Source organism: Saccoglossus kowalevskii, chromosome 2 (assembly GCF_978046115.1).
Source record: "Saccoglossus kowalevskii chromosome 2, keSacKowa6.1, whole genome shotgun sequence".
Taxonomy (NCBI): domain Eukaryota; kingdom Metazoa; phylum Hemichordata; class Enteropneusta; family Harrimaniidae; genus Saccoglossus; species Saccoglossus kowalevskii.
Window position 1 is genome coordinate 8,841,013 of NC_140642.1, and position 25,537 is coordinate 8,866,549.

Sequence of the window (25,537 nt, forward strand, 5' to 3'; positions counted from 1 at the left end):
TGGAGTCACCAATGTCTGTTGCCAATCCCTGGGGTCTTACCATGGTATGTGAGTCACCAATGTCTGTTGCCAATCCCTGGGATTCCACCATGGTATGTGAGTCACCAATGTCTGTTGCCAATCCCTGGGATTCCATCATGGTATTGTTGTCATCAATGTCTGTTGCCAATCCCTGGGATTCCACCATGGTATTGGAGTCATCAATGTCTGTTGTAAATCCCTGGGATTCCACCATGGTATTGGGGTCATCAATGTCTGTTGCCAATCCCTGGGATTCCACCATGGTATTGGGGTCACCAATATCTGTTTCCAATCCCTGGGATTCCACCATGGTATTGGAGTCACCAATATCTGTTGCCAATCCCTGGGATTCCACCATGGTATTGGGGTCAGCAATGTCTGTTGCCAATCCCTGGGATTCCACCATGGTATTATTGTCACCAATATCTGTTGTAAATCCCTGGGATTCCACCATGGTATTGGAGTCACCAATATCTGTTGCCAATCCCTGGGATTCCACCATGGTATTGTTGTCACCAATATCTGTTGCCAATCCCTGGGATTCCACCATGGTATTGGGGTCATCAATGTCTGTTGTAAATCCCTGGGATTCCACCATGGTATTGGGGTCATCAATGTCTGTTGCCAATCCCTGGGATTCCACCATGGTATTGGGGTCATCAATGTCTGTTGCCAATCCCTGGGATTCCACCATGGTATTGGGGTCATCAATGTCTGTTGCCAATCCCTGGGATTCCACCATGGTATTGGAGTCACCAATATCTGTTGCCAATCCCTGGGATTCCACCATGGTATTGGGGTCACCAATATCTGTTGCCAATCCCTGGGATTCCACCATGGTATTGGAGTCATCAATATCTGTTGCCAATCCCTGGGATTCCACCATGGTATTGGAGTCACCAATATCTGTTTCCAATCCCTGGGATTCCACCATGGTATTGGGGTCATCAATGTATGTTGCCAATCCCTGGGATTCCACCATGGTATTGGGGTCATCAATGTCTGTTGTAAATCCCTGGGATTCCACCATGGTATTGGGGTCATCAATATCTGTTGTAAATCCCTGGGATTCCACCATGGTATTATTGTCACCAATATCTGTTGCCAATCCCTGGGATTCCACCATGGTATTGGAGTCACCAATATCTGTTGCCAATCCCTGGGATTCCACCATGGTATTGGGGTCATCAATGTCTGTTGCCAATCCCTGGGATTCCACCATGGTATTGGGGTCATCAATGTCTGTTGTAAATCCCTGGGATTCCACCATGGTATTATTGTCACCAATATCTGTTGCCAATCCCTGGGATTCCACCATGGTATTGGAGTCACCAATATCTGTTGCCAATCCCTGGGATTCCACCATGGTATTGGGGTCATCAATGTCTGTTGCCAATCCCTGGGATTCTACTGTGGTATTGGGGTCATCAATATCTGTTGCCAATCCCTGGGATTCCACCATGGTATTGGGGTCATCAATGTCTGTTGCCAATCCCTGGGATTCCACCATGGTATTGGAGTCACCAATATCTGTTGCCAATCCCTGGGATTCCACCATGGTATTGGAGTCACCAATATCTGTTGCCAATCCCTGGGATTCCACCATGGTATTGGAGTCACCAATATCTGTTGCCAATCCCTGGGATTCCACCATGGTATTGGGGTCATCAATATCTGTTGCCAATCCCTGGGATTCCACCATGGTATTGGAGTCACCAATATCTGTTGCCAATCCCTGGGATTCTACTGTGGTATTGGGGTCACCAATGTCTGTTGCCAATCCCTGGGATTCCACCATGGTATTGGGGTCATCAATGTCTGTTGTAAATCCCTGGGATTCCACCATGGTATTGGGGTCATCAATATCTGTTGCCAATCCCTGGGATTCCACCATGGTATTGGGGTCATCAATATCTGTTGCCAATCCCTGGGATTCCACCATGGTATTGGAGTCACCAATATCTGTTGCCAATCCCTGGGATTCCACCATGGTATTGGGGTCATCAATATCTGTTGCCAATCCCTGGGATTCCACCATGGTATTGGGGTCATCAATATCTGTTGCCAATCCCTGGGATTCCACCATGGTATTGGAGTCACCAATATCTGTTGCCAATCCCTGGGATTCCACCATGGTATTGGGGTCATCAATGTCTGTTGCCAATCCCTGGGATTCCACCATGGTATTGGGGTCATCAATGTCTGTTGTAAATCCCTGGGATTCCACTATGGTATTGGGGTCATCAATGTCTGTTGTAAATCCCTGGGATTCCACCATGGTATTATTGTCACCAATATCTGTTGCCAATCCCTGGGATTCCACCATGGTATTGGAGTCACCAATATATGTTGCCAATCCCTGGGATTCCACCATGGTATTGGGGTCATCAATGTCTGTTGCCAATCCCTGGGATTCCACCATGATATTATTGTCACCAATATCTGTTGCCAATCCCTGGGATTCCACCATGGTATTGGAGTCACCAATATATGTTGCCAATCCCTGGGATTCCACCATGGTATTGGGGTCATCAATGTCTGTTGCCAATCCCTGGGATTCCACCATGGTATTATTGTCACCAATATCTGTTGCCAATCCCTGGGATTCCACCATGGTATTGGAGTCACCAATATATGTTGCCAATCCCTGGGATTCCACCATGGTATTGGGGTCATCAATGTCTGTTGCCAATCCCTGGGATTCCACCATGATATTGGGGTCATCAATGTCTGTTGTAAATCCCTGGGATTCCACCATGGTATTATTGTCACCAATATCTGTTGCCAATCCCTGGGATTCCACCATGGTATTGGAGTCACCAATATCTGTTGCCAATCCCTGGGATTCCACCATGGTATTGGGGTCATCAATGTCTGTTGCCAATCCCTGGGATTCCACCATGGTATTGGAGTCACCAATGTCTGTTGCCAATCCCTGGGATTCCACCATGGTATTGGAGTCACCAATATCTGTTGCCAATCCCTGGGATTCCACCATGGTATTGGGGTCATCAATGTCTGTTGCCAATCCCTGGGATTCCACCATGGTATTGGGGTCACCAATGTCTGTTGCCAATCCCTGGGATTCCACCATGGTATTGGGGTCATCAATGTCTGTTGTAAATCCCTGGGATTCCACCATGGTATAGGGGTCAACATCTGTTCTTAATCCCTGGGATTCTACTGTGGTATTTGGGATACCAATATCTGCTGTCAATAACTATGATTCCACCATGGTATTGGAAACATAATGCATCAAAGGATCGCAGGGAAGATATTTTAACGTATGTAATGTGTGATTGTGTGCGTGTATAATATGAGGTCTGTGTAGTATAATTCAAAAGAGGTTGTCTGTGTGGCAGACTGCAGTCTGACAACTATAATTTTATCAGTCATATTTGTCTAGATTTATCTGTCTATTGCATGCAAATAACTCTTTGATCTCTTTTCACCACATCATTTTTGTCATTAAACCCATTACTAGGTAGATTGCTTCAAGGCACAAAACCTTCATCTAGAATCATAATGCCTTGCCCTCTAAAGATATTCTGTGCTATATTAATCCTATTGACATTTTCACAATATGTGTCTGTGATTATTGTGTATACACTGTAATGTCTCATTTGGTTCATTATAAAATTTTCCACTGCTTCCTCTTGCTGTAGTAAAAACATGCTGCATGTATTCATCAAGCATTATGACAACAAATTCATTAAAAATCACCACCAGTCAGACTGTTAGCCAGGAATTTGCAACTGCCAGTCCAAAATAATTCAACTTCATGAAAATGTAGATGGTTTTGGATATATTTTGGTAAAATTATCGAAGAACAATTGGAAAAAACAAAAAAATGAGAAAAAGTTGCCAGTCCAAAATCAAAGTTGCCAGTTCGCTTGGTGGTGGACTGGTGGCTGGCCAACACACTGCCACCAGTCTGCATTCAGGAAGTTGTAGTTCATTATTCTGATATCATTGCTGACATTGCATTTATTATAAAAATAAAAAATAAAGTGTGTTTTTCTGTACACTGTTACAGATTTTGTTAAAATTTGGTGGAAAAGCAAGACATTTATATACCGGTACATTTAGGCTGTATACTGCTTCAGATATTTGGGATTTCAATAAAATTTAATCAACTGATCACAAAAAAATCACAAAATTTTATTAAACTTGGTGTGACCATCACAAATGATATGTTACTGACCTTTCAGTTTGTTATGTGTGATTTGATACAAAATGGCCAACTGGTGGCCGTGTTGGTTCTACCATTTCGCTGAGAAAGTTGTCTTTACTCAAGGAGTAACATAACATGCTAAATATATTTAATTATAATGTACATCTTTCATTTTTGATAATTCACACAGTCACTAAAGACTCGACAAGGTCTGTCTTACTAGTTTTTGATGTCATGGATTTCTGTAGTTAATCCTATATGTGGTGAAAATACATTGCTTCATTTCATTATATCGATTGTTAAAACTGCACACACTAAAAGTCATCTTCAGGTGTTTTAGATAAAATGTTGGATGCTTTTTGAAATACATACTGTATTTGCTCTATTAGAAGCACACTTCCGATAATAGTGCATGTAAAGCAATTGTTGCATTTTCTGTACACTGTATTTTGACAATGGACACACCTCTATCACTTGTGTAGTATCACATGCATTAAAAAAGCAAATATGATATCACTGTACAAGAGTGTAACATATTTTGAGCAAATAATTTCAGTACTTCTGTTTATTTTATTTCTATATTTGATGCGTATCATGTTCATGTATACTGTATGTTCTAAAGCAAATATTCTATAGCATAATATTCAGAAAGGCCATGGTCGTTGATGTGTAAACCATATGGTCACCATAATTTTGCTTTTCAAATTCAAAACAATTGATGAGCAACATTGTATTTCTAATGATATTTTTAGCTTCTCGTGTTTAGACAATAATTCTATATGAAGGATTACATGGATTAATAAAATAATGTCTGACATACATTAATTATTTTTAATTAGTTTTTTGTTTCATTTTTACTGTTTTATGTATGCTACTTTCATAGTTCTTTTTTTATTGTACTTTTAACTTGACTCAATATTCAAAAATAATACGATTTTGCATTAAATATTATTATTTTTATTATTATTATTATTACATGTAATGAGCTTTATATATAAATCATGTTCTCATAATGCACTTTCTGTATGTTGGAAGAAATTGGATGAAACATGAACATTGACATAATAAGTTTGTTCATATCTGTGTTATTTCTCTGATCTGCTACAAGGGGTAGAATTGTTTCTAACGGTGGACAGATCTTGTCTGATCATTGCAGACTCTTTGTCTGCTACTTTTAACTCGCCATTTACTTTTAATAACCATATAAAACCCTTGTAACCTCCCATGTGAGTAAAAATAGCCAACCCACCATACCAATTGTACTTTGCAATTCTCAATGAGATTGTTACTGTGTGTTTTCACAGACACCAAACTGTTCCCATGGCTAGTTATAGAATCAAGGCCACCTGAAAGGAGCTCTTCGAGAAGGCTATTTACCACTTTACTACCACTTTTTAATGTTTTCTCTTCCTTAGTATAGTACTCTATACAGTGGATTCCTATCATGTAAACAGGAATGACCAACTTAGCCTCTTTTTTCTTGTCTTTTCTTGTTCAATCCATATTGGTTATATTTCCTTTAAGATGCATGTTAAATCTTGTGACAATGGTATTTGCATGTTTCATGTCTACGTTTCAGTAACATATTTACATGTATATAGTATAATTTAATATGCTTGGGGACATTGGTTATCTACCTTGGTATGTCAATTGAAAGAATACATTACGTTTTACACCAGATCAACAGCTTTTTATGTTATAACATTTCAAGGCTATTTATTATCAGACAAAAACAACTAATTGTGCAATTGTAGTTACTGTTTTTGAAATGTTCATGTAGACTGTCTGTTCCTATGACACCTGTCTGAATGGTTAGTTCATATGTTCATTGTAGTGTCTGTACGGTATGTTCCTATGACACCTGTCTGAATGGTTAGTTCCTATGTTCATTGTAGACTGTCTGTACGGTATGTTCCTATGACACCTGTCTGAATGGTTAGTTCCTATGTTCATTGTAGACTGTCTGTACGGTATGTTCCTATGACACCTGTCTGAATGGTTAGTTCCTATGTTCATTGTTGACTGTCTGTACGGTATGTTCCTATGACACCTGTCTGAATGGTTAGTTCATATGTTCATTGTAGACTGTCTGTACGGTATGTTCCTATGACACCTGTCTGAATGGTTAGTTCATATGTTCATTGTAGTGTCTGTACGGTATGTTCCTATGACACCTGTCTGAATGGTTAGTTCCTATGTTCATTGTAGACTGTCTGTACGGTATGTTCCTATGACACCTGTCTGAATGGTTAGTTCCTATGTTCATTGTAGACTGTCTGTACGGTATGTTCCTATGACACCTGTCTGAATGGTTAGTTCCTATGTTCATTGTTGACTGTCTGTACGGTATGTTCCTATGACACCTGTCTGAATGGTTAGTTCATATGTTCATTGTAGACTGTCTGTACGGTATGTTCCTATGACACCTGTCTGAATGGTTAGTTCCTATGTTCATTGTAGACTGTCTGTACAGTATGTTCCTATGACACCTGTCTGAATGGTTAGTTCCTATGTTCATTGTAGACTGTCTGTACGGTATGTTCCTATGACACCTGTCTGAATGGTTAGTTCCTATGTTCATTGTAGACTGTCTGTACGGTATGTTCCTATGACACCTGTCTGAATGGTTAGTCCCTATGTTCATTGTAGACTGCCTGTACGGTATGTTCCAATGACACCTGTCTGAATGGTTAGTTCCTATGTTCATTGTAGACTGTCTGTACGGTATGTTCCTATGACATCTGTCTGAATGGTTAGTTCCTATGTTCATTGTAGACTGTCTGTACGGTATGTTCCTATGACACCTGTCTGAATGGTTAGTTCCGATGTTCATTGTAGACTGTCTGTACAGTATGTTCCTATGACACCTGTCTGAATGGTTAGTTCATATGTTCATTGTAGACTGTCTGTACGGCATGTTCGTATGACATGTATGAATGGTTAGTTCATATGTTCATTGTAGACTGGCATGTTCCTATGACACCTGTCTGAATGGTTAGTTCATATGTTCATTGTAGATTGTCTGTATGGCATGTTCCTATGACATGTATGAATGGTTAGTTCATATGTTCATTGTAGTCTGTCTGTAAGATATGTTCCCATGACACCTGTCTGAATGGTTAGTTCATATGTTTGTCTAGACTGTCTGTAAGACATGTTCTCATGACACCTGTCTGAATGGTTACCGTAAGTTCATATGTTCATTGTAGTCTGTCTGTAAGATATGTTTCTATGACACCTGTCTGAATGGTTAGTTCCTATGTTCATTGTAGTCTGTCTGTACGGTATGTTTCTATGACACCTGTCTGAATGGTTAGTTCCTATGTTCATTGTAGACTGTCTGTACGGTATGTTCCTATGACATCTGTCTGAATGGTTAGTTCCTATGTTCATTGTAGACTGTCTGTACGGTATGTTCCAATGACACCTGTCTGAATGGTTAGTTCCTATGTTCATTGTAGACTGTCTGTACGGTATGTTCCTATGACATCTGTATGAATGGTTAGTTCCTATGTTCATTGTAGACTGTCTGTACGGTATGTTCCTATGACACCTGTCTGAATGGTTAGTTCCTATGTTCATTGTAGACTGTCTGTACAGTATGTTCCTATGACACCTGTCTGAATGGTTAGTTCATATGTTCATTGTAGACTGTCTGTACGGCATGTTCGTATAACATGTATGAATGGTTAGTTCATATGTTCATTGTAGACTGGCATGTTCCTATGACACCTGTCTGAATGGTTAGTTCATATGTTCATTGTAGATTGTCTGTATGGCATGTTCCTATGACATGTATGAATGGTTAGTTCATATGTTCATTGTAGTCTGTCTGTAAGATATGTTCCCATGACACCTGTCTGAATGGTTAGTTCATATGTTTGTCTAGACTGTCTGTAAGACATGTTCTCATGACACCTGTCTGAATGGTTACCATAAGTTCATATGTTCATTGTAGTCTGTCTGTAAGATATGTTCTTATGACACCTGTCTGAATGGTTAGTTCATATGTTTGTGTAGTCTGTCTGTAAGACATGTTCCCATGACACCTGTCTGAATGGTTAGTTCATATGTTTGTCTAGACTGTCTGTAAGACATGTTCTCATGACACCTGTCTGAATGGTTAGTTCATATGTTTTTGTAGTCTGTCTGTAAGATATGTTCCTATGACACCTGTCTGAATGGTTAGTTCATATGTTTGTGTAGATTGTCTGTAAGACATGTTCCCATGACACCTGTCTGAATGGTTAGTTCATATGTTCATTGTATGTAGACTGTCTGTACGGCATGTTCCCATGACACCCGTCTGAATGGTTAGTTCATATGTTTGTGTAATCTGTCTGTAAGACATGGTCCCATGACACCTGTCTGAATGGTTAGTTTATATGTTTGTGTAGTCTGTAAGACATGTTCCTTCTTGACTGTCCTGACATTTCAGTGAATTAATGGATTAGTTATTGAGTGGTGATCATTTGTAATACATTAATGTAATTTTCAATTAGTGCTATTATTGGCCATGACTGCACTTACATGGTACCAGGTGTTATTGAACCTTTCCTAATCGTCTATATCATATATCATTGAAAATACTAATAATAATTTCAATCAAGGAAATAGTGAACAATCTGCAGAAGCTTACCCCCAGCACATGCGAGAGGGGGGATATAGTGGTCATCAGCATCCATCCGTCTGTACATCCGTCCGTCCGTCCATCCGCCCGTATTTTTATATGTCCATATGAAGTCATATCAGGAAAACAATTACATATAGAGAAAGAAGGCCTGAAAGCCTTTGCCGCATTCTGGCCATGCTGTGTGGCGCGTATCGCGTGGACGGGTTTCATGTTCTCTGTACGTAATAAGCTCGGTTATTAAGCATCCTTTTTTGGGGATGCCCGGTGGCCGAGGGGAAGACGTGTAGTGGCGTGAAGCTAGACGATTAGGTGCCGTACGCGAGCACCGGTTCGAGTCACGCACGCAGTACGTATTTACTATAATTAGACATAGTCTTTACCTTGCCGTTTATTCGGTGTTATTTACATATAGAGAGACGTGCACACAGTGGTACAAATATATATTAAAGACATTGCACACCAGATCTGGGCAACATATTCAATGACCATATATGGTCATGTGACCTCAAATATACATAAATTTATATGGAGCACTTTTGCAGATAGACATTTAACCAGTGCTTTATTTGAGACATTGCATACTCGATCTCGTCAATATATGATCATGTGACCTCATATTAAACTATTATATCTGGTATCCTACGGCAGATACAGACATTCAACCAGTTACTTATCTCTGATGACTTTCTGGTTTACATAATTTTCTTCATTGTGATAAAGACATAGTCATGTAATATTAATTTTCTGGGGAAAACAAACATTCAACCTATTTGCATACATGTATATGTTAAATCTCAATATTTGTTATTCTGTGAAATTCAACAATTTGGTGCTATCCATCATCATAATATTTATTGGTGTGATGTTTGAACGTGTGGGATTACAAATGCCTCATCTGTTGCTAGATTTGATTCAGATCAACTTTTTGCCATTTAGTTTTATATCTTTGTGTCTGAGATTGTTTCTAATGCAACGACGTATATTCTTCAATGAAGTTTAGTCTAAACACTAAGGACAAACATATATATATATCAATTTGTTTATTTTTTTTTTATTCAAAATGGTCAACTGGAGATGATCATGTTTGCATGCCATGGTACTTCTGTCAGAAGCATCAAACAAATAATTTCAAAATTGTCTCTCTGGCCAGACTTATTGTTAACATGAATTGTAGCTATGTTGTTTGTGTCAATACCAATGCACACAGTCAATGATTTCTTTGTTTCTGTTTATTGCAATAGCTTATGGCAAAGTATTTTTGGTGCGGAAAGTTGGAGGTCATGACTCAGGCAAACTGTTTGCTATGAAGGTGTTAAAGAAGGCCAGTATTGTACAGAAAGCCAAGACCACAGAACATACAGTTACAGAAAGACAAGTACTAGAGGCAGTACGCAGATGTCCATTTCTTGTAACATTGCACTATGCTTTCCAGACAGATGCAAAGTTGCATCTTATATTAGGTAAGTTCAATTAAAATTGAATAAACTTCATAAACACATGATACATCTGCACATGCATTTGTTTGACCATCAGATTCAAGATGGCCAAATGGTGGCCATTTTAATGTTCATGTTCATCAGAATCAAACATTTGTGCCATTCCAGAACTACATGTAGATCTAGGTCGTGGATGGATGGATTTTGTGCAAACTTGGTACATACATTATAAATTATGGGACATTGATGCACAACTTTTCGTTTTTCATATTGGATAAAAAAAATGGCCAACTGGTGGCTATTTTGTTTGAATGAAAACTGTTTCAGAACCAAATCTCTGACATGCCTTGATTATGTTCAAACTTCACAGATAAATCTTACATTGTGTCACATATACATGTACACATTAATTTGTTTGATGGTCCAATTCAAGATGGCAGAATGGTCACTATTTTAATGTAAAAATGCATTACAATCAATGATTTCTGCAATTCTGGATCCAAATCTTGGTTATACATGAGCAGCTATTGTCTATCTTGTTACATACTATATTATGTCATTTGTGTCATAGCTGACTTATTTCAGTTTTGTTTGCTATTGAATTTAGGAGAGCAAACAACGTCTATCTATTCAAATTCATTTGTTATTTAATATCCAGATTCTCAACAGGCAAGGTTGTAATAGTTATGCTATGTTTTATTAGACCAACAAGAAGTTGTCTGTCTTAAATGATGTTTCAACATTTCTCAGTGATGAATTTGCTTAGGGAGAACACTGGTGAAAATAAAGCACAAACACTCTTTGCTGTCATGTTGCATTACTCACTATATGGTTAAATTGAAATACTATATTTCATATTTTCAAATATTGCAACTACCGGTACCGGTAATATGTCTCTTGATGTAGATTAAAACAGAGTACTAGATCAATTTGGTATTTGATTGTTTCAGTGACTGACTGCTCTATTAGGTGTAATTTATTGTGGCTATGAAATCTGAAAGTTACCTGTTTTACGACAGGTGATACAAGGTTACTATGCTAAAAAGGAAGGTTTTTGCTATTTACATAATTACCAGGAAAGCTGTATAGTGTTTGTATGGATTCTGTACAGCATTTCACTAATTACCTAACTATAGAATGCTTAATACTTTATGAAACGTTGTATTATTTCATGTCCATGTGACATTTACATCCTTGCAAAAATACTTCACAACAAAATACTTATCACTGACTTCGTCCTTGGTATTAATGACTTCATGAATAACTAATCATGTTATGTAATGGTCGATGTCAATCTTTATCATTTGAAAAAATATTGAAAATTGGTCAAAAATTATACAACTAATGTTCACAAATTTGCCTTAGATTTTTAATCTGTTAGTCACAGAGAATTTCTGTGTCAGAAGCAGTTAGTCTCGCACATCCTTTCCTTTTGAACATCATATTTTTTTTCCTATCAATATTTTGCAAATTTGTATTTATTCTATAATTTTTTTTTTTCATTTTCAACCAAAGTGACATAATTTCCCCTTTGGGTGTAGATCTGGAACAAAACTTTTTTATAAAATATAAAAACAAATTATGCAGGTTTATTATGTAAAAAGATGACAAATTAAGTTGACTTTGGTGGTAGGTAAATTGGATGATTTGTAAAAGCGCAATAAGATGATGATTCTGCAGCAAGGAACTCAACACGAACCAAACACCAAAATATTATCAGATCAACCTCAGACCTCCCACACTGAATATTATCAACAGTTGTTGTACATGTACAATAATTCTTCTCTCAAATTACAAGCGTTTCACTCAGTACATACATGTAGAGAGGCTATCATGTTACATTGGATATGCATGTAGACCATCTTATTTGCCAACCAGCATGTTGAATTTTTGATAACAAATGTCTTATTACTTTATTTCACTGTCACAACACTAGCTTGTGATTTGCTGTGACATTGATACCAACAACTCGTTTTATTAACAGAAACATGTACATGTATATTTAATAACAACAGCAGCTTAGAACAGTATTTTATCTTTGCGTGCCAACGACCAGTTCTTACAAACCGGTCGCTATGCAGATAGGTCAGTGTGATCTCCTGTACAACAGATCAACTATTTTGTATTTTGTACATTATGATAACTGCCCCTTATCATGATAATTGTTGTTGTTTACAGATTATGTAAGCGGAGGGGAATTATTTACTCATCTTTATTTGAGAGAACAATTTACAGAATCTGAAGTTCGTGTCTACGTTGGTGAAATAGTGCTGGCTTTGGAACATTTGCATAAGGTAACATATGATAAAACAAGATTTAGTTGGAAATGCCATAACCCCCCCCCCCAAATGTTGGTGCAACATTTTGTAAATTTGTATGTAGTTTTGTGTAAGTTTTGCCTGGCCTGTAATGAAAAAAAAAAGTATAGAGGTGGTATGTAGTCCGTCTGGCAGCGTGGTCTTCATTGTTAACAATTTCTTATGTCCAGGGTAACTCAAGTAATTTATCTCCAATCTATATGTAATCTTTGCAAGTCTGGTACATACATTTTTGGAAATATTGGTAAAAATGTGTCTCAACATAGCTGTATTTGGTATGTCAAGAATGTCACTCAAAAAGCTGCATTCTGATACAACTTTGACACATATCCACTTATAATATAGCCATTCTTCATTGTGGAAACATGTGATGTTACACTGTAATTCTCAAAGGTCTGTGTTACTCAGAGTGAGTGTATAAATCATGATTCTTCCCATATTGTGGTCTGCATAAAATGTTAGGTATATTGTTGTCGAGGTTATAATCGACAAACGAAGGCATTTGGTAGTAATTATATAAGACCTCTTTTAAGAATTTCTGCACATACACAAAGCCTAAAAATATGATGTTTTTTGTTACGATTTTCATTGATTTAAAATGAACGATAGGCTCAGAGAGCGACAGGAATCATTTACCAGAAATCACTATGAACAGTGATTCGATTCAGTTAGATATATATTCAAAAGATTGTACGGTGTATTGTTTGTTTTGTGCAAGTGATGTAGGAAAAACATTACCACGCCTATTTAGTGATTGCAATATGTACGTAATAGAAACCGTACCCCGAACTTGAGCTGTTGATCCCAATTTTGTATTTGATACATTGTAATATAAACCACGGTTTATATTTGGATTTTAACGGTATATAGTATATGGGACATGATTAACTTTTAACCTTTTAGCACCTGTGTGTCTAAAGCAAAGTGTGTCTGTCTATTTGCAAGAAAAAAAACCCACAAAAAAATGAACATTAATCAAATTTAGTTTAGGTACCATGTTCTTGCATAAGTAGGTAATTTGCAAATTGAATTTCTCAGGTTCGTAGAGAGAGGTTAACTTATACATTGTAAATAGATTAATTATTCATAGAGTTAACATTTTACAGGTTTTGCTAATAAGTTGAGGACACACTGGGTATTCACTAATGGGACCCCGAAGTATTATGAATGAACAGCCCCCCTCCAGATTTTGAGTTTATAATCATTTACTGTATTTGCACATAAAAACCAAAATTTATGTGAGTTGTATACTGAATGACTTACTTTTCCCATAAAAACACACCGTAATTCACATAAGCAAACATACTTCTGATGTAGCTTATACAAATGTATGGTTGGCATGTATTTGTGTGTTAGTTTGATCTTAGCATATATTTCTGGACATTAAACACAACAGCATTCAAATACAAGATACCTGCCTTGCGAATGGTTAAATGTGGTTCATAATAATCTTGTCTTTGTTTTACCCTTTTATTCATGTACATAAGCTTACATATTGCTGTTTTAGGTTCCTTATTTGTTGACATTAAACGTAAACAATGATCAACAACAACTTGCCAGAGATCTATTTTACAGTGAAATCTGCTTTTAATTCACATATTTAAAGTCTCAAATAAATTCTATTTGCTTATAGTGGCAAAAAAAAATAAAGAAAAAAATGTTTTATTTTGTGACATACCGACAAAAGTTGACCTCGGGGTCAAAAGGTTAATGGCGGGTTTTCAATGGCACTTCAGAGACCACCAGAAATACCGGTATATTAAATTAACCACTTCCGGTTTTGATTTAAATCAATATGGCCACCAAACCACATCACCAATCATAATTTTCAAAGTTAAGTGGACCAGTTCATGTTATTCCCTGTCATCATAGAAAAATTGGCAGCATTCCGTTCAGCTGTTTCCTCACATGGGATCACACAAAATGTGATAGAAGAATAGGAAAATCAGAACGATAACAAAAGGACTGGAAGGCGTCATAGACTGCATGTGAATAGCACAGCAGGGTCCAAGGAAGGGCCATGCTGAATGCAGCATGTGTCATTTAATTGGTTCAGTAGGGAATTTGCTGCAATAAACATGCACACAAATTTCAGATCTGTGGAGCAATTAGACCTAAAGCAACCAAAAGTAGGAGTAATTGAACTCTTTCAGTTTGTATTCAATCCAAGGTGACGGCTAAACCACTTGACCGATTGTTAAAGGACACTTTTACTTTAATGCCCAACATACTTGCAATGTGGATGTGAATAACTAAATTTTAGAACAATGTCTTCATTACTGAAAAAGACTTTAAAGCATTTTGTCAAGTTTTTCAGAAAATTCAATACGGCGACAAAAGTCGCATGACTACTGATATTTTTAATGTGGCTGTAGTTTATATTATGTTAAATTCAGATTGCCTAGACCCCTAGAGAAAAGTAAAATTGGCAAAGAACTGTTAATTAACTGTGCGAGTCGTACCTATGTATACAGAGGACATTTTCTTGTCATTAGTTGGTCATTGGTCATATTGTCAAACTTTTGTATATTTATATTGTGCAATTTACTGGTTGATGAATCTGCATAAAAAAAAATGTGACAGCATTTAGACAGATTGATTGATCATTTGAGAGATCTATTTCAATTGATTATATAACCTTCCTGTGAGATGACCTACTTTCTATGCTCCTATACTGCTGTTCAAGGATACATATGTCTATCCATAAAGCCTTTGAATCAACCACATGCGTCTCTTTAAGTATGTGTGCAGTATGATCTAAAGATTTTACTACATAAATGAGCAAAGTTGTATCTCGTTTGAAGCTTGATCAAATATCACTTCAAATCCATTGTCAGACCTACAATCTTGATTTATCTGGAATATTATCGTAAATTAATATTGTATCTATTCTACGTGTCGGCATGTTATGATGATTTTTTTTCTTATACCAGTGTAAACCTAATCTTGATAGAAAATTGTTAAAATTTGGCTTGCAAGACTGTTAAGTATTAACAACTCATTACTTTTCCATGCAGTTTATGATTGATTGGGCTTTTCATCAAGGAAACTACAAGTGTCTTTTATATTATTTCCGTCAGATTCCATACAAAATATTTTGCACATATGGTCTTTATTTTATGTCAAAGTCTGTCTACAATTATTAGACGCAGTTCGAAAACGGGGACTTATGTTTTGACCCATGTGCATGTGTGCGTGTGTGTGCGTGCGTCCGGACCTATATCTCAGAAATGCCTGGACCAATCATAATCAAACTTCACACACCCATCATACATGATATTATACATATGCACATCAATTTGTTTCACTATCTGATTCAAGATGGCCGAATGGCAGCCATTTTTGTGCTAAAAAATCACCAAAATCAAGCATTTCTCGGCTGTTTACTCATGGATTTTGTTCAAACTTGGTATATACATTAGACATTATAAGACCTTGATGCATGTCATTTTATTTTCAGATCGGATTCAAAATGGCTGACTGGCTGCAATTTTGTTTTAATGAATGGGCTTCTAGACCCATATCTCTGACTTGTTTTGACTGATTATGTTCAAATTTTTAATATTCATTATACATCATGTCACAGATAGACAGATATATTGGTTTGACGATCCTATTCAAAGTCGCTGAATGGTGGCCTTTTTTGTGCTAAAAAAATCATCAAATATAAAGCATTTCTTGCATTTATGGATGGATTTTGTTCAAACTTATAACATACATTAGACATTACGGATTCCTGATGCACATGATTTTATTTTTAACATCTGATTCAAAATGGCTGACTGGTGGCCATTTTGTTATAATGAATGGGCTTCTAGAGCCATATCTCTGACTGACTGATTATGTTCAAATTTTATATATTCATTGTACATCATGTTATAGATTTAAAAATATTGTCAATTCTTTAATACTTCCAGACATCATAAAGTACCATATCTTTTTTAACCATATGTCACAGAGCGAAATTTTGAGATATATTCGTTATATATTCTGTAGGAAACCCTGGTAAATGCCCTAAAACAGACACATTTTTCAATCCATTTTGTACATAGATTTTTTCTGAACAAAGTACGATGACCCCAATTTTTTTATTCTATTTTTTCATACTTGTGACATAAAATATCAAATATGTGAAAATGACAATATTTTTACTTCTGTGTAGCATTCTACCTTAAATGGGTAAATCATCATCATCTAATTCAGATGAAATCTGATAACTACATGGGGTAATGAGGTCTATGAGGTAATAGCAGATACATGTACCTTGAACACTTGTTTGTTCCAACAGTAAATGGTTGGCTAAATTTGGATATGGAAATTCAGATGAAACCTCATTAAACTAGTAAAATAATAAAATGTAAGCAATTTAATGATTTTGACAAATATAAAACATGACAAGGATTGATTATTCGTATGTGTTGGACATCATAGTCTGAAATGGGTTTTGAGTTCAGTTTTTTTTGTTCAGCGGTTTGTTCATCCATCTGAACATTCATAAAATCTAGATTTTATTACAGAGAAGTCATAATACATATGTTGCTACACACGTTGATTTGTTTTTCATTGACTTCATGGTGGGTTACTAATGCACTGGCAGCCATTTTGTTTCAATACACTTTTCCTGATTATATTAATATTTGGTACAAAGGCAAGACATAGTGAGCTGCATGTTCTCTTAGGTTATTTTTTGGATTTTGATGTAATTTAAATGATTTGCAACCATTTTCATGGAGAAAAATAATTTCAAAGAATACAGTCTTTATATGTCATCAGCAGTTTGTTCAACATGCCTTGGCCAATTTTGTTGGTATGGACATCACACATGATGAGTTACTGATGCAGGACAGATTGTTTTGAAAATGGCCGACTGGAAGCCATGTTGTTTTTAATTATTATGTACTCTTTAACACATTGTGAGTTGACAATCAGTCGATTTGTTTGTGCATGTTCCTTGACATATTTGGCTGAAATGCAAGGCACAGTGACCAGATTTAATGAAGATTTCTCTTCTTACCGTTATATTCAAATGCACTGCATTAGCAACCAGTCCTACTGATGTGGACTGGGTATATTTCATGTAATGAAACTTTTTTTTCAAGTGATACCCTCAAACATATTCACTTTTCTTTAGTTGTTCATGGTATATAAGGTTATGTATTTCTTTTTCAAAGAAAGGACCGTGAGATTTAAGTTTTGTTTAACAGTTAATTATGTTTTATTTTCATTGTCAGTCACTTTTCTTTCTGTTTATTTTCTAGTTGGATATCATTTACCGAGATATTAAATTAGAGAATATATTACTAGATATAGATGGCCATATAGTATTAACAGATTTTGGTTTGAGTAAAGAATTTCTACCTGATGCCAAGGTAAGTAATATAGAAATGTAGAACAATAGATATAACCCACCTACGGTAGTATGAGAGGTTTTTGAATCAACCTCAAATATATTGGATATTTTGCCAGAAATACTTTCAATTCTGGCCCTAGGGGGACTACTCATGATCAAAAGCATGTTGCTTAGACCGCCCAGGCAGCTAGTTAATATTTAAGTTTATATCTAAATTAAGGAAAGCCAGTTTTTCTTGATTCTACAGTTAATTTTTCTGTGAATTAATCCAAGTTGGAGTACTTTCCTAACCCTAGTACATTTGGATTTGGGAAACTTCATCAAAACATGCACCGTTGTTGTCAATTCTAGACCTATGACATTATAACATCGGTATGAATTGTGAAAGGAGCTGGGGGATTTAAATAATGGTATGATATGTAGTGTCAGCGAGTTCCGAGTTCCACAAGTTTCATTTTATCATGTTATTCCCAGGGTAGTGTTGAGACACCTATCGGTACTGTACATTTGTAGCTGAATACAGAATGGTGATGCAATGTTGCAACAATATAACAGTGGTACGATAACTCAACAAATAAGGGAGAACCAAATCAGCAATGTAGAACAAACTGGCATTGAAAATACTTCGCTGGTAGAGAGCTAATTATATTATTTTCATGGCAAAACTCCATGATGGCAAACTATAAGCGACCGAGTTGCAACTCTTTCAGTCGAGAACCAAAAGATACCAGTGTTCATGTCACAAACACCATGTGACCTAGTCATGACCTGGGGCACACTAGCAATGACATTGCAGAACATGAAAGCTTATGCCCTTCCAACTTTTCCACTCATAGCTGCCGATCACCTCAAGCTGCAGACAGCTAACAAGGTAGTGTTAACACTGGTATCACCAAACTGATCAACCATCTGACCTGATAACATTCCCAAAAATGAGCGAAATTTTGCAAACAAACCCACAAGTGTACCAACTTCAGGTTTTTTTTATCTTGGTTGCTGAATGTATAGTGGCTGGGTCATATTCTTTTGGATATGAGGTGTTTCCCTAATGTCAGTGATCTTTGAAAATCGTTGTCACAGATGTGAAATTAGTTCTGGCAAAATTTTTAAGGTTTATTTAAAACCTCTCAAATGTAAATATGTCTTGGTTGATTAACGCAAGTATAAAAACTAAATTTTACATGTATGTTTGATAGAATATCTTTATCAACACATTGGGACATTGCATAAAGCTGCACATGCTATGATAGTGGTTTTCACTTCAAACTGAGAACAATTATGTAGCCTGCCATAAACAGTGTGTTGCAAGGTAGAAATATGTAAGAAAGTATTGATTAAAATACGTGCAGGTGTTAAAATTATGATACCCAAATGTCTACTGTCTCTACTGAGACTTGACCCAAATTTTTCAAAATGAGAACATTTTCCTTAATTGACTGCTGATACACATATATAGTGACAATTATATGGTGTGTTCTATTCATTGGTAATATTAAGCTAACTATTGTGCAATTTTAAATATAAGTATATATGCTGTCCAAACTGAATTGCAGAATTTATTTTCAATTGCACGATTTCCGTAGTATCAAATTTCAGATTATAAAAGTAATCAGTGCACCGAATACATGTAGTTAATACAATACATTGTGTGATGTCTTCACCTTTTTCGAAATCTCATGTGCTTTTAAATGTATAATGTCGGCTATATAGGTAATTTGCCCTTATTTTATTATACAGGAACAGGTGTAGATCAAGTACTAAGAGAATTTGAAATGAGTCAATGTTGAGTTATTAATAATTGTACATTATGTGATAGGCATAGGCACAAGTATGAATGTCATGTGACTTAATAGAGAATAAAATTTCATCAGCACTTCCTTCATAAATAGTAAGTAAATAGTGTCTGTTGCATTTTGGTTTTAGCTTATCAACCGAATACTAAATGAACTGAGATAAGAGTGTCTGGTTCATCTCGGTTTTATCTTATCAATAACCAGATGGACTGAGAAAACTCAATATTTGATTATCTACTTTCAAGAGTTTCAAGAAAATGTACATGTAGAACTTTTCATAATTGAACAGGTCATGTTTACTCTATAGAGTCCTATTTACATGTAGTCTGGATAAACTAATAACATGTTTATTTCAAAAATTTCGTCTATGGCTCCAAAATATTTTCTTCAGTATGACCTTGTATCAATAAATATTAATAAACTGTATTGATCAACCTTATTATGGATGTATTTTATACAAAATTGTTATTGGAGACTGCACGGGAAAATGGCATTTGATTTATTCCAGTATTCATTAGATCCTTGTTGCCATGGTTATATCTGGATTGTGCAATCAATGATTTATTAATTATTTGTTTAATAGTATCATTTATCTTATGAATTGTAGATCAGTAATCTATCATATCACATGATCTCTGCAATAAACTCTGGCCCTGTCTACACTTGACTAATAATAAAATGGATAATTATAAAATCAATGGTCATAGATGGGTCATAAGAAAGATAAGAAATTAAGATAAGAAACTAAAAACCATAAGATAATTTTAACAGTAATTTTCGATTTTAAAGTGTTTTACAAATATTGTAAAAATTACTCATTGCCTTTAAATTTAAATTTTGCCACTATTTTAGAGAATTTACAAAAGAAAGTTTCACCCAAATCAGTGTGCCTGCCTGTCCTGTCATCTCCCAAATCAGTGTGACTGCCTGTCTTGTCATCTCCGAAATCAGTATGACTGCCGGTCTTGTCATCTCCCAAATCAGTATGACTGTCTGTCCTGTCATCTCCCAAATCTGTGTGACTGCCTGTCCTGTCATCTCCCAAAACAGTATGACTACATTGTAGCTGCCTGTCCTGTCATTTCCCAAATTAGTGTGACTGCCTGTCCTGTCATTTCCCAAATCATTATGGCTGTCTGTCCTGTCATCTCCCAAATCAGTGTGACTGCCTGTTCTGTCATCTCCCAAATCAGTGTGCCTGCTTGTCCTGTCATCTCCCAAATCAGTGTGCCTGCCTGTCCTGTCATGTCATCTCCCAAATCAGTATGACTGCCTGTCCTGTCATCTTCCAAATCAGTGTGACTGCCTGTCCTGTCAGCTCCAAAATCAGTATGACTGCCTGTCCTGTCATCTCCCAAACCAGTATGACTGCCTGTCCTGTCATCTCCTAAATCAGTGTGTCTGCCTGTCCTGTCATCTCCTAAATCAGTGTGTCTGCCTGTCTGTCCTGTCATCTCCCAAATCAGTATGACTGCCTGTCCTGTCATCTCCCAAATCAGTGTGGCTGCCTGTCCCATCATCTCCCAAATCAGTGTGACTGCCTGTCCTGCCATCTCCCAAATCAGTATGACTGCCTATCCTGTCATCTCTCAAATCAGTGTAACTGCCTGTCCTGTCATCTCTCAAATCAGTGTGACTGCCTGTCCTGCCATCTCCCAAATCAGTGTGATTGCCTGTCCCATCATCTCCCAAATCAGTGTGACTGCCTGTCTTGCCATCTCCCAAATCAGTATGACTGCCTGTCCTGTCATCTCCCAAATCAGTGTGACTGCATGCCTGTCCTGCCATCTCCCAAATCAGTATGACTGCCTATCCTGTCATCTCCCAAATCAGTGTCACTGCCTGTCCTGCCATCTCCCAAATCAGTGTGACTGCCTGTCCCATCGTCTCCCAAATCAGTGTCACTGCCTGTCCTGCCATCTCCCAAATCAGTGTGACTGCCTGTCCCATCGTCTCCCAAATCAGTGTGACTGCCTGTCCCGTCATCTCCCAAATCAGTGTGTCTGCCTGTCTGTCCTGTCATCTCCCAAATCAGTGTGACTGCCTGTCTTGCCATCTCCCAAATCAGTATGACTGCCTGTCCTGTCATTTCCCAAATCAGTGTGACTGCATGCCTGTCCTGCCATCTCCCAAATCAGTATGACTGCCTATCCTGTCATCTCCCAAATCAGTGTCACTGCCTGTCCTGCCATCTCCCAAATCAGTGTGACTGCCTGTCCCATCGTCTCCCAAATCAGTGTCACTGCCTGTCCTGCCATCTCCCAAATCAGTGTGACTGCCTGTCCCATCGTCTCCCAAATCAGTGTGACTGCCTGTCCCGTCATCTCCCAAATCAGTGTGTCTGCCTGTCTGTCCTGTCATCTCCCAAATCAGTGTGACTGCCTGTCTTGCCATCTCCCAAATCAGTATGACTGCCTGTCCTGTCATCTCCCAAATCAGTGTGACTGCATGCCTGTCCTGCCATCTCCCAAATCAGTATGACTGCCTATTCTGTCATCTCCCAAATCAGTGTCACTGCCTGTCCTGCCATCTCCCAAATCAGTGTGACTGCCTGTCCCATCGTCTCCCAAATCAGTGTGACTGCCTGTCCTGTCATCTCCCAAATCAGTGTGACTGTCTGTCCTGTCATTTTCCAAATCAGTGTGACTGCCTGTCCTGTCATCTCCAACGAGAGTGTGTAAATTTGGGCATATGGTACAACGGGGTCACTTAATTATTGATTCTCAATAATATTCTTGTTGGTATTTCCATGCGATGTCAGATTCATTGGCAATATACTCAGCAACCAGGAATATTTGTGTTCATAGCAACCGTTACATATATATATATATATATATATATATATATATATATATTTGGTGATTTATTTAAAGTCTTAACTCCTGATGAGTGAGGTACTCCATGTACCTTACGAAACAGTACTGTAGAGTGAACTTTACTCATGTAGTCGTGTCTTATTTTCTCTGTCCACGTAATATGTAAATCTGCTCTACAAACTCATCGTTTAGTATCGAGCACTCTCACCTGGAATAATCGACTACCTTCCTAAGTACGCTCCTTGTATATACTCGTCGAGCACTCTACGATTATCCGACATGAAGGAAATAAATCTTGGCTACTCCACGAAGAACATACCAATACCTACCCAGAAAGATTATCTACACCGCCTTATAGAGAAAACAGCACACTTCATATGAAGAATGCGATGGAAAGCTTACTTCTTCCTACACCCGAACAAGGCCTCAACCACCAAGCAGAACTACGGCTTCAATTCAACAAAAAACCCCACCCATAGACGAACTAAAAGAATTCGAGGATGGCATGATTAACATTATCAGATCCACCAAGTTTAAACCAGTGAGTAGTAATTTTCTCAATGATCTCTACAGCGACGTCAAACGCATAAAAAACAGCAGCACATTGACTGTACCGGCCGACAAAACAACAAACTTCTACAAGATGGACCCAACAACGTACAGCAAACTACTGGAGAAAAACATAACTAAGTCTTACAAAAAAACTACAGAAGATACGGCTAGAAAAATTAGACAAGAAGACAAAAATATTGCAGTGAAATTAGACATCGATGACCGCGTCGACGTCACCGCAAATAGAGAGGCCTTCATCACCCTGAAAGACCACAAACCAAACTTTGCAAATAATCCTGCGTGCAGATTGATCAACCCTACCAAACCAGAAATTGGCAAAGTAAGTAAACAAATTTTAGACAGGATCAATAAGAAAATTATTACAGAAACAAGAGCAAACCAATGGAAAAACACCGCATCTGTAATAGAATGGTTCAACAAAATCGAACACAAAGAAAAACATCGTTTTATTTGCTTTGATATAGTAAAATTCTACCCATCCATTAACCAAGATCTTCTTCTCAAAGCGTTACACTTCGCCTCTTCATACGACCATATTTCGGAAGAAGAAATAAATATTATTCTACATTCAAAAAAGTCTCTGTTATCACATAATGGCCACTACTGGCAGAAGAAGAGCACCAGCTCATTCGACGTAACTATGGGCAGTTTCGACGGCGCAGAGACGTGTGAATTAGTTGGATGCTTTTTATTGTCACAGCTACATGATATTTTTCGGAAAAATGATCGGCCTGTACAGAGATGATGGCTTAGCCGCTGTAGACAACACACCCAAAGAAACTGACAGAATAAAAAAAGCCATCTGTCGTATTTTCAAACTACACGGTCTGAAAATCACAATCGAAGCTAATAAAAATATTGTCAACTTCCTGGACGTCACATTCAACCTCACTGACAGCTCTTACAATCCATATATTAAACCCAACAGCCACCCACTATACGTACATAGAGAGAGCAACCACCCACCCTCCATCACAAAGAATATACCGGCGGGAATCAACAAACGATTGTCATATCTTTCATCAGACGAAAAACACTTTGATCTAGCCGCGCCACCTTACCAGACAGCTCTAAATCAAAGTGGATATGATTATCACCTCAAATTCGAACCCCCCACGGAAAGAAGAAGAACAAACAGACCTCGTAACAACATCCTCTGGTTTAACCCTCCCTTCAGTAAAAATGTCACTAACAGCGTCGGGAGAAGATTTCTCGCCCTGGTTGATAAGTGTTTCCAACAGGGAAACAAACTCAGGAAAATTTTCAGCCGTAACACCATCAAATTGAGCTACAGTTGTACGAATAACGTGAAGCAAATAATCTGCAATCAAAACAAACAACAACTTACAGCGGACAACACCAATACACCCAGTACCGAGATCAACAGATTATGTAACTGTCGTAAGAAATCTGAATGCCCCTTAGACGGAAATTGTTTACAATCGGCCTTGGTTTACCAAGCTAATATCAGACGGCAAGACAACAACAAGTGTGAAACATATGTGGGACTAACAGGAAATGAATTTAAAACCCGGTACAGAAACCACACTGCATTGCTACGCAACCAATCATTGAGAAACGCAACAGAGCTCAGTAAATACGCTTGGTCATTAAAAGACAATAACATCGATTACAACATCAAATGGAGAGTGTTATCGCGTGCTGCACCATACAATACTTCAAGCAAACGTTGCAACTTATGTATTAGAGAGAAATATATTATAATTTTCCAACCACATTACTGTAGTTTAAATAAAAGAAATGAGCTTTTTTCTTCCTGTAGACACAGAGCCAAATCGTTGCTATGCAACAACTAGTTTTAATATTGTAAACACATTCCATTGTTATGCAAATCTGTAGCGCTTATAATGTAGTCTGTTTCGGTGGTTTATTTAATAAAGTCTTAACTCCTGATGAGTGAGGTACTCCATGTACTTTATGAAACAGTACTGTAGAGTGAACTTTACTCATGTAGTCGTGTCTTATTTTCTCTGTCCACGTATGTAAATCTGCTCTACAAACTCATCGTTTAGTATCGAGCACTCTCACCTGGAATAATCGACTACTTTCCTATATATATAGATACATATATATCTATATATATCTCAAGACCATTTTTCAAAACCAGGGACTTCATGGATTGACCTCTGTGTGTGTCAGTTTGTCTGGACCTGTATGTAAATCAGGCTTGGCTGATCACATTCAAACTTAACGCACATATACATGTATATCTTGAGATACATATGCATATCCATTCGTTTTCACAATATAATTTAAGATGGCCATTTTAATGTTACAAGTTGAATAAAAATTGAGCATTTCTTCCGAAACCAGATCTTGGTTGTTTATGGATGAATTTTGTTCAAAGTTGGTACATGCATAGGACATTATAGAACCTTGATGCTCGTCATTTTGCGTTATCA

The 25,537-nt window shown here is 37.3% G+C and overlaps 1 protein-coding gene across 1 annotated transcript in view; it reads left to right on the forward strand.

Annotated features, from left to right (window-relative positions):
• The window catches only part of LOC102808677 (ribosomal protein S6 kinase alpha-5-like), a 77,443-nt gene that overhangs the window by 18,695 nt on the left and 33,211 nt on the right, over positions 1-25,537 (forward strand). The window contains exons 3-5 of the mRNA XM_085490776.1: positions 10,070-10,288; positions 12,443-12,558; positions 17,841-17,951. Coding sequence (XP_085346902.1) covers positions 10,070-10,288; positions 12,443-12,558; positions 17,841-17,951 — 446 coding nt within the window. The remainder of the gene's footprint in view (positions 1-10,069; positions 10,289-12,442; positions 12,559-17,840; positions 17,952-25,537) is intronic.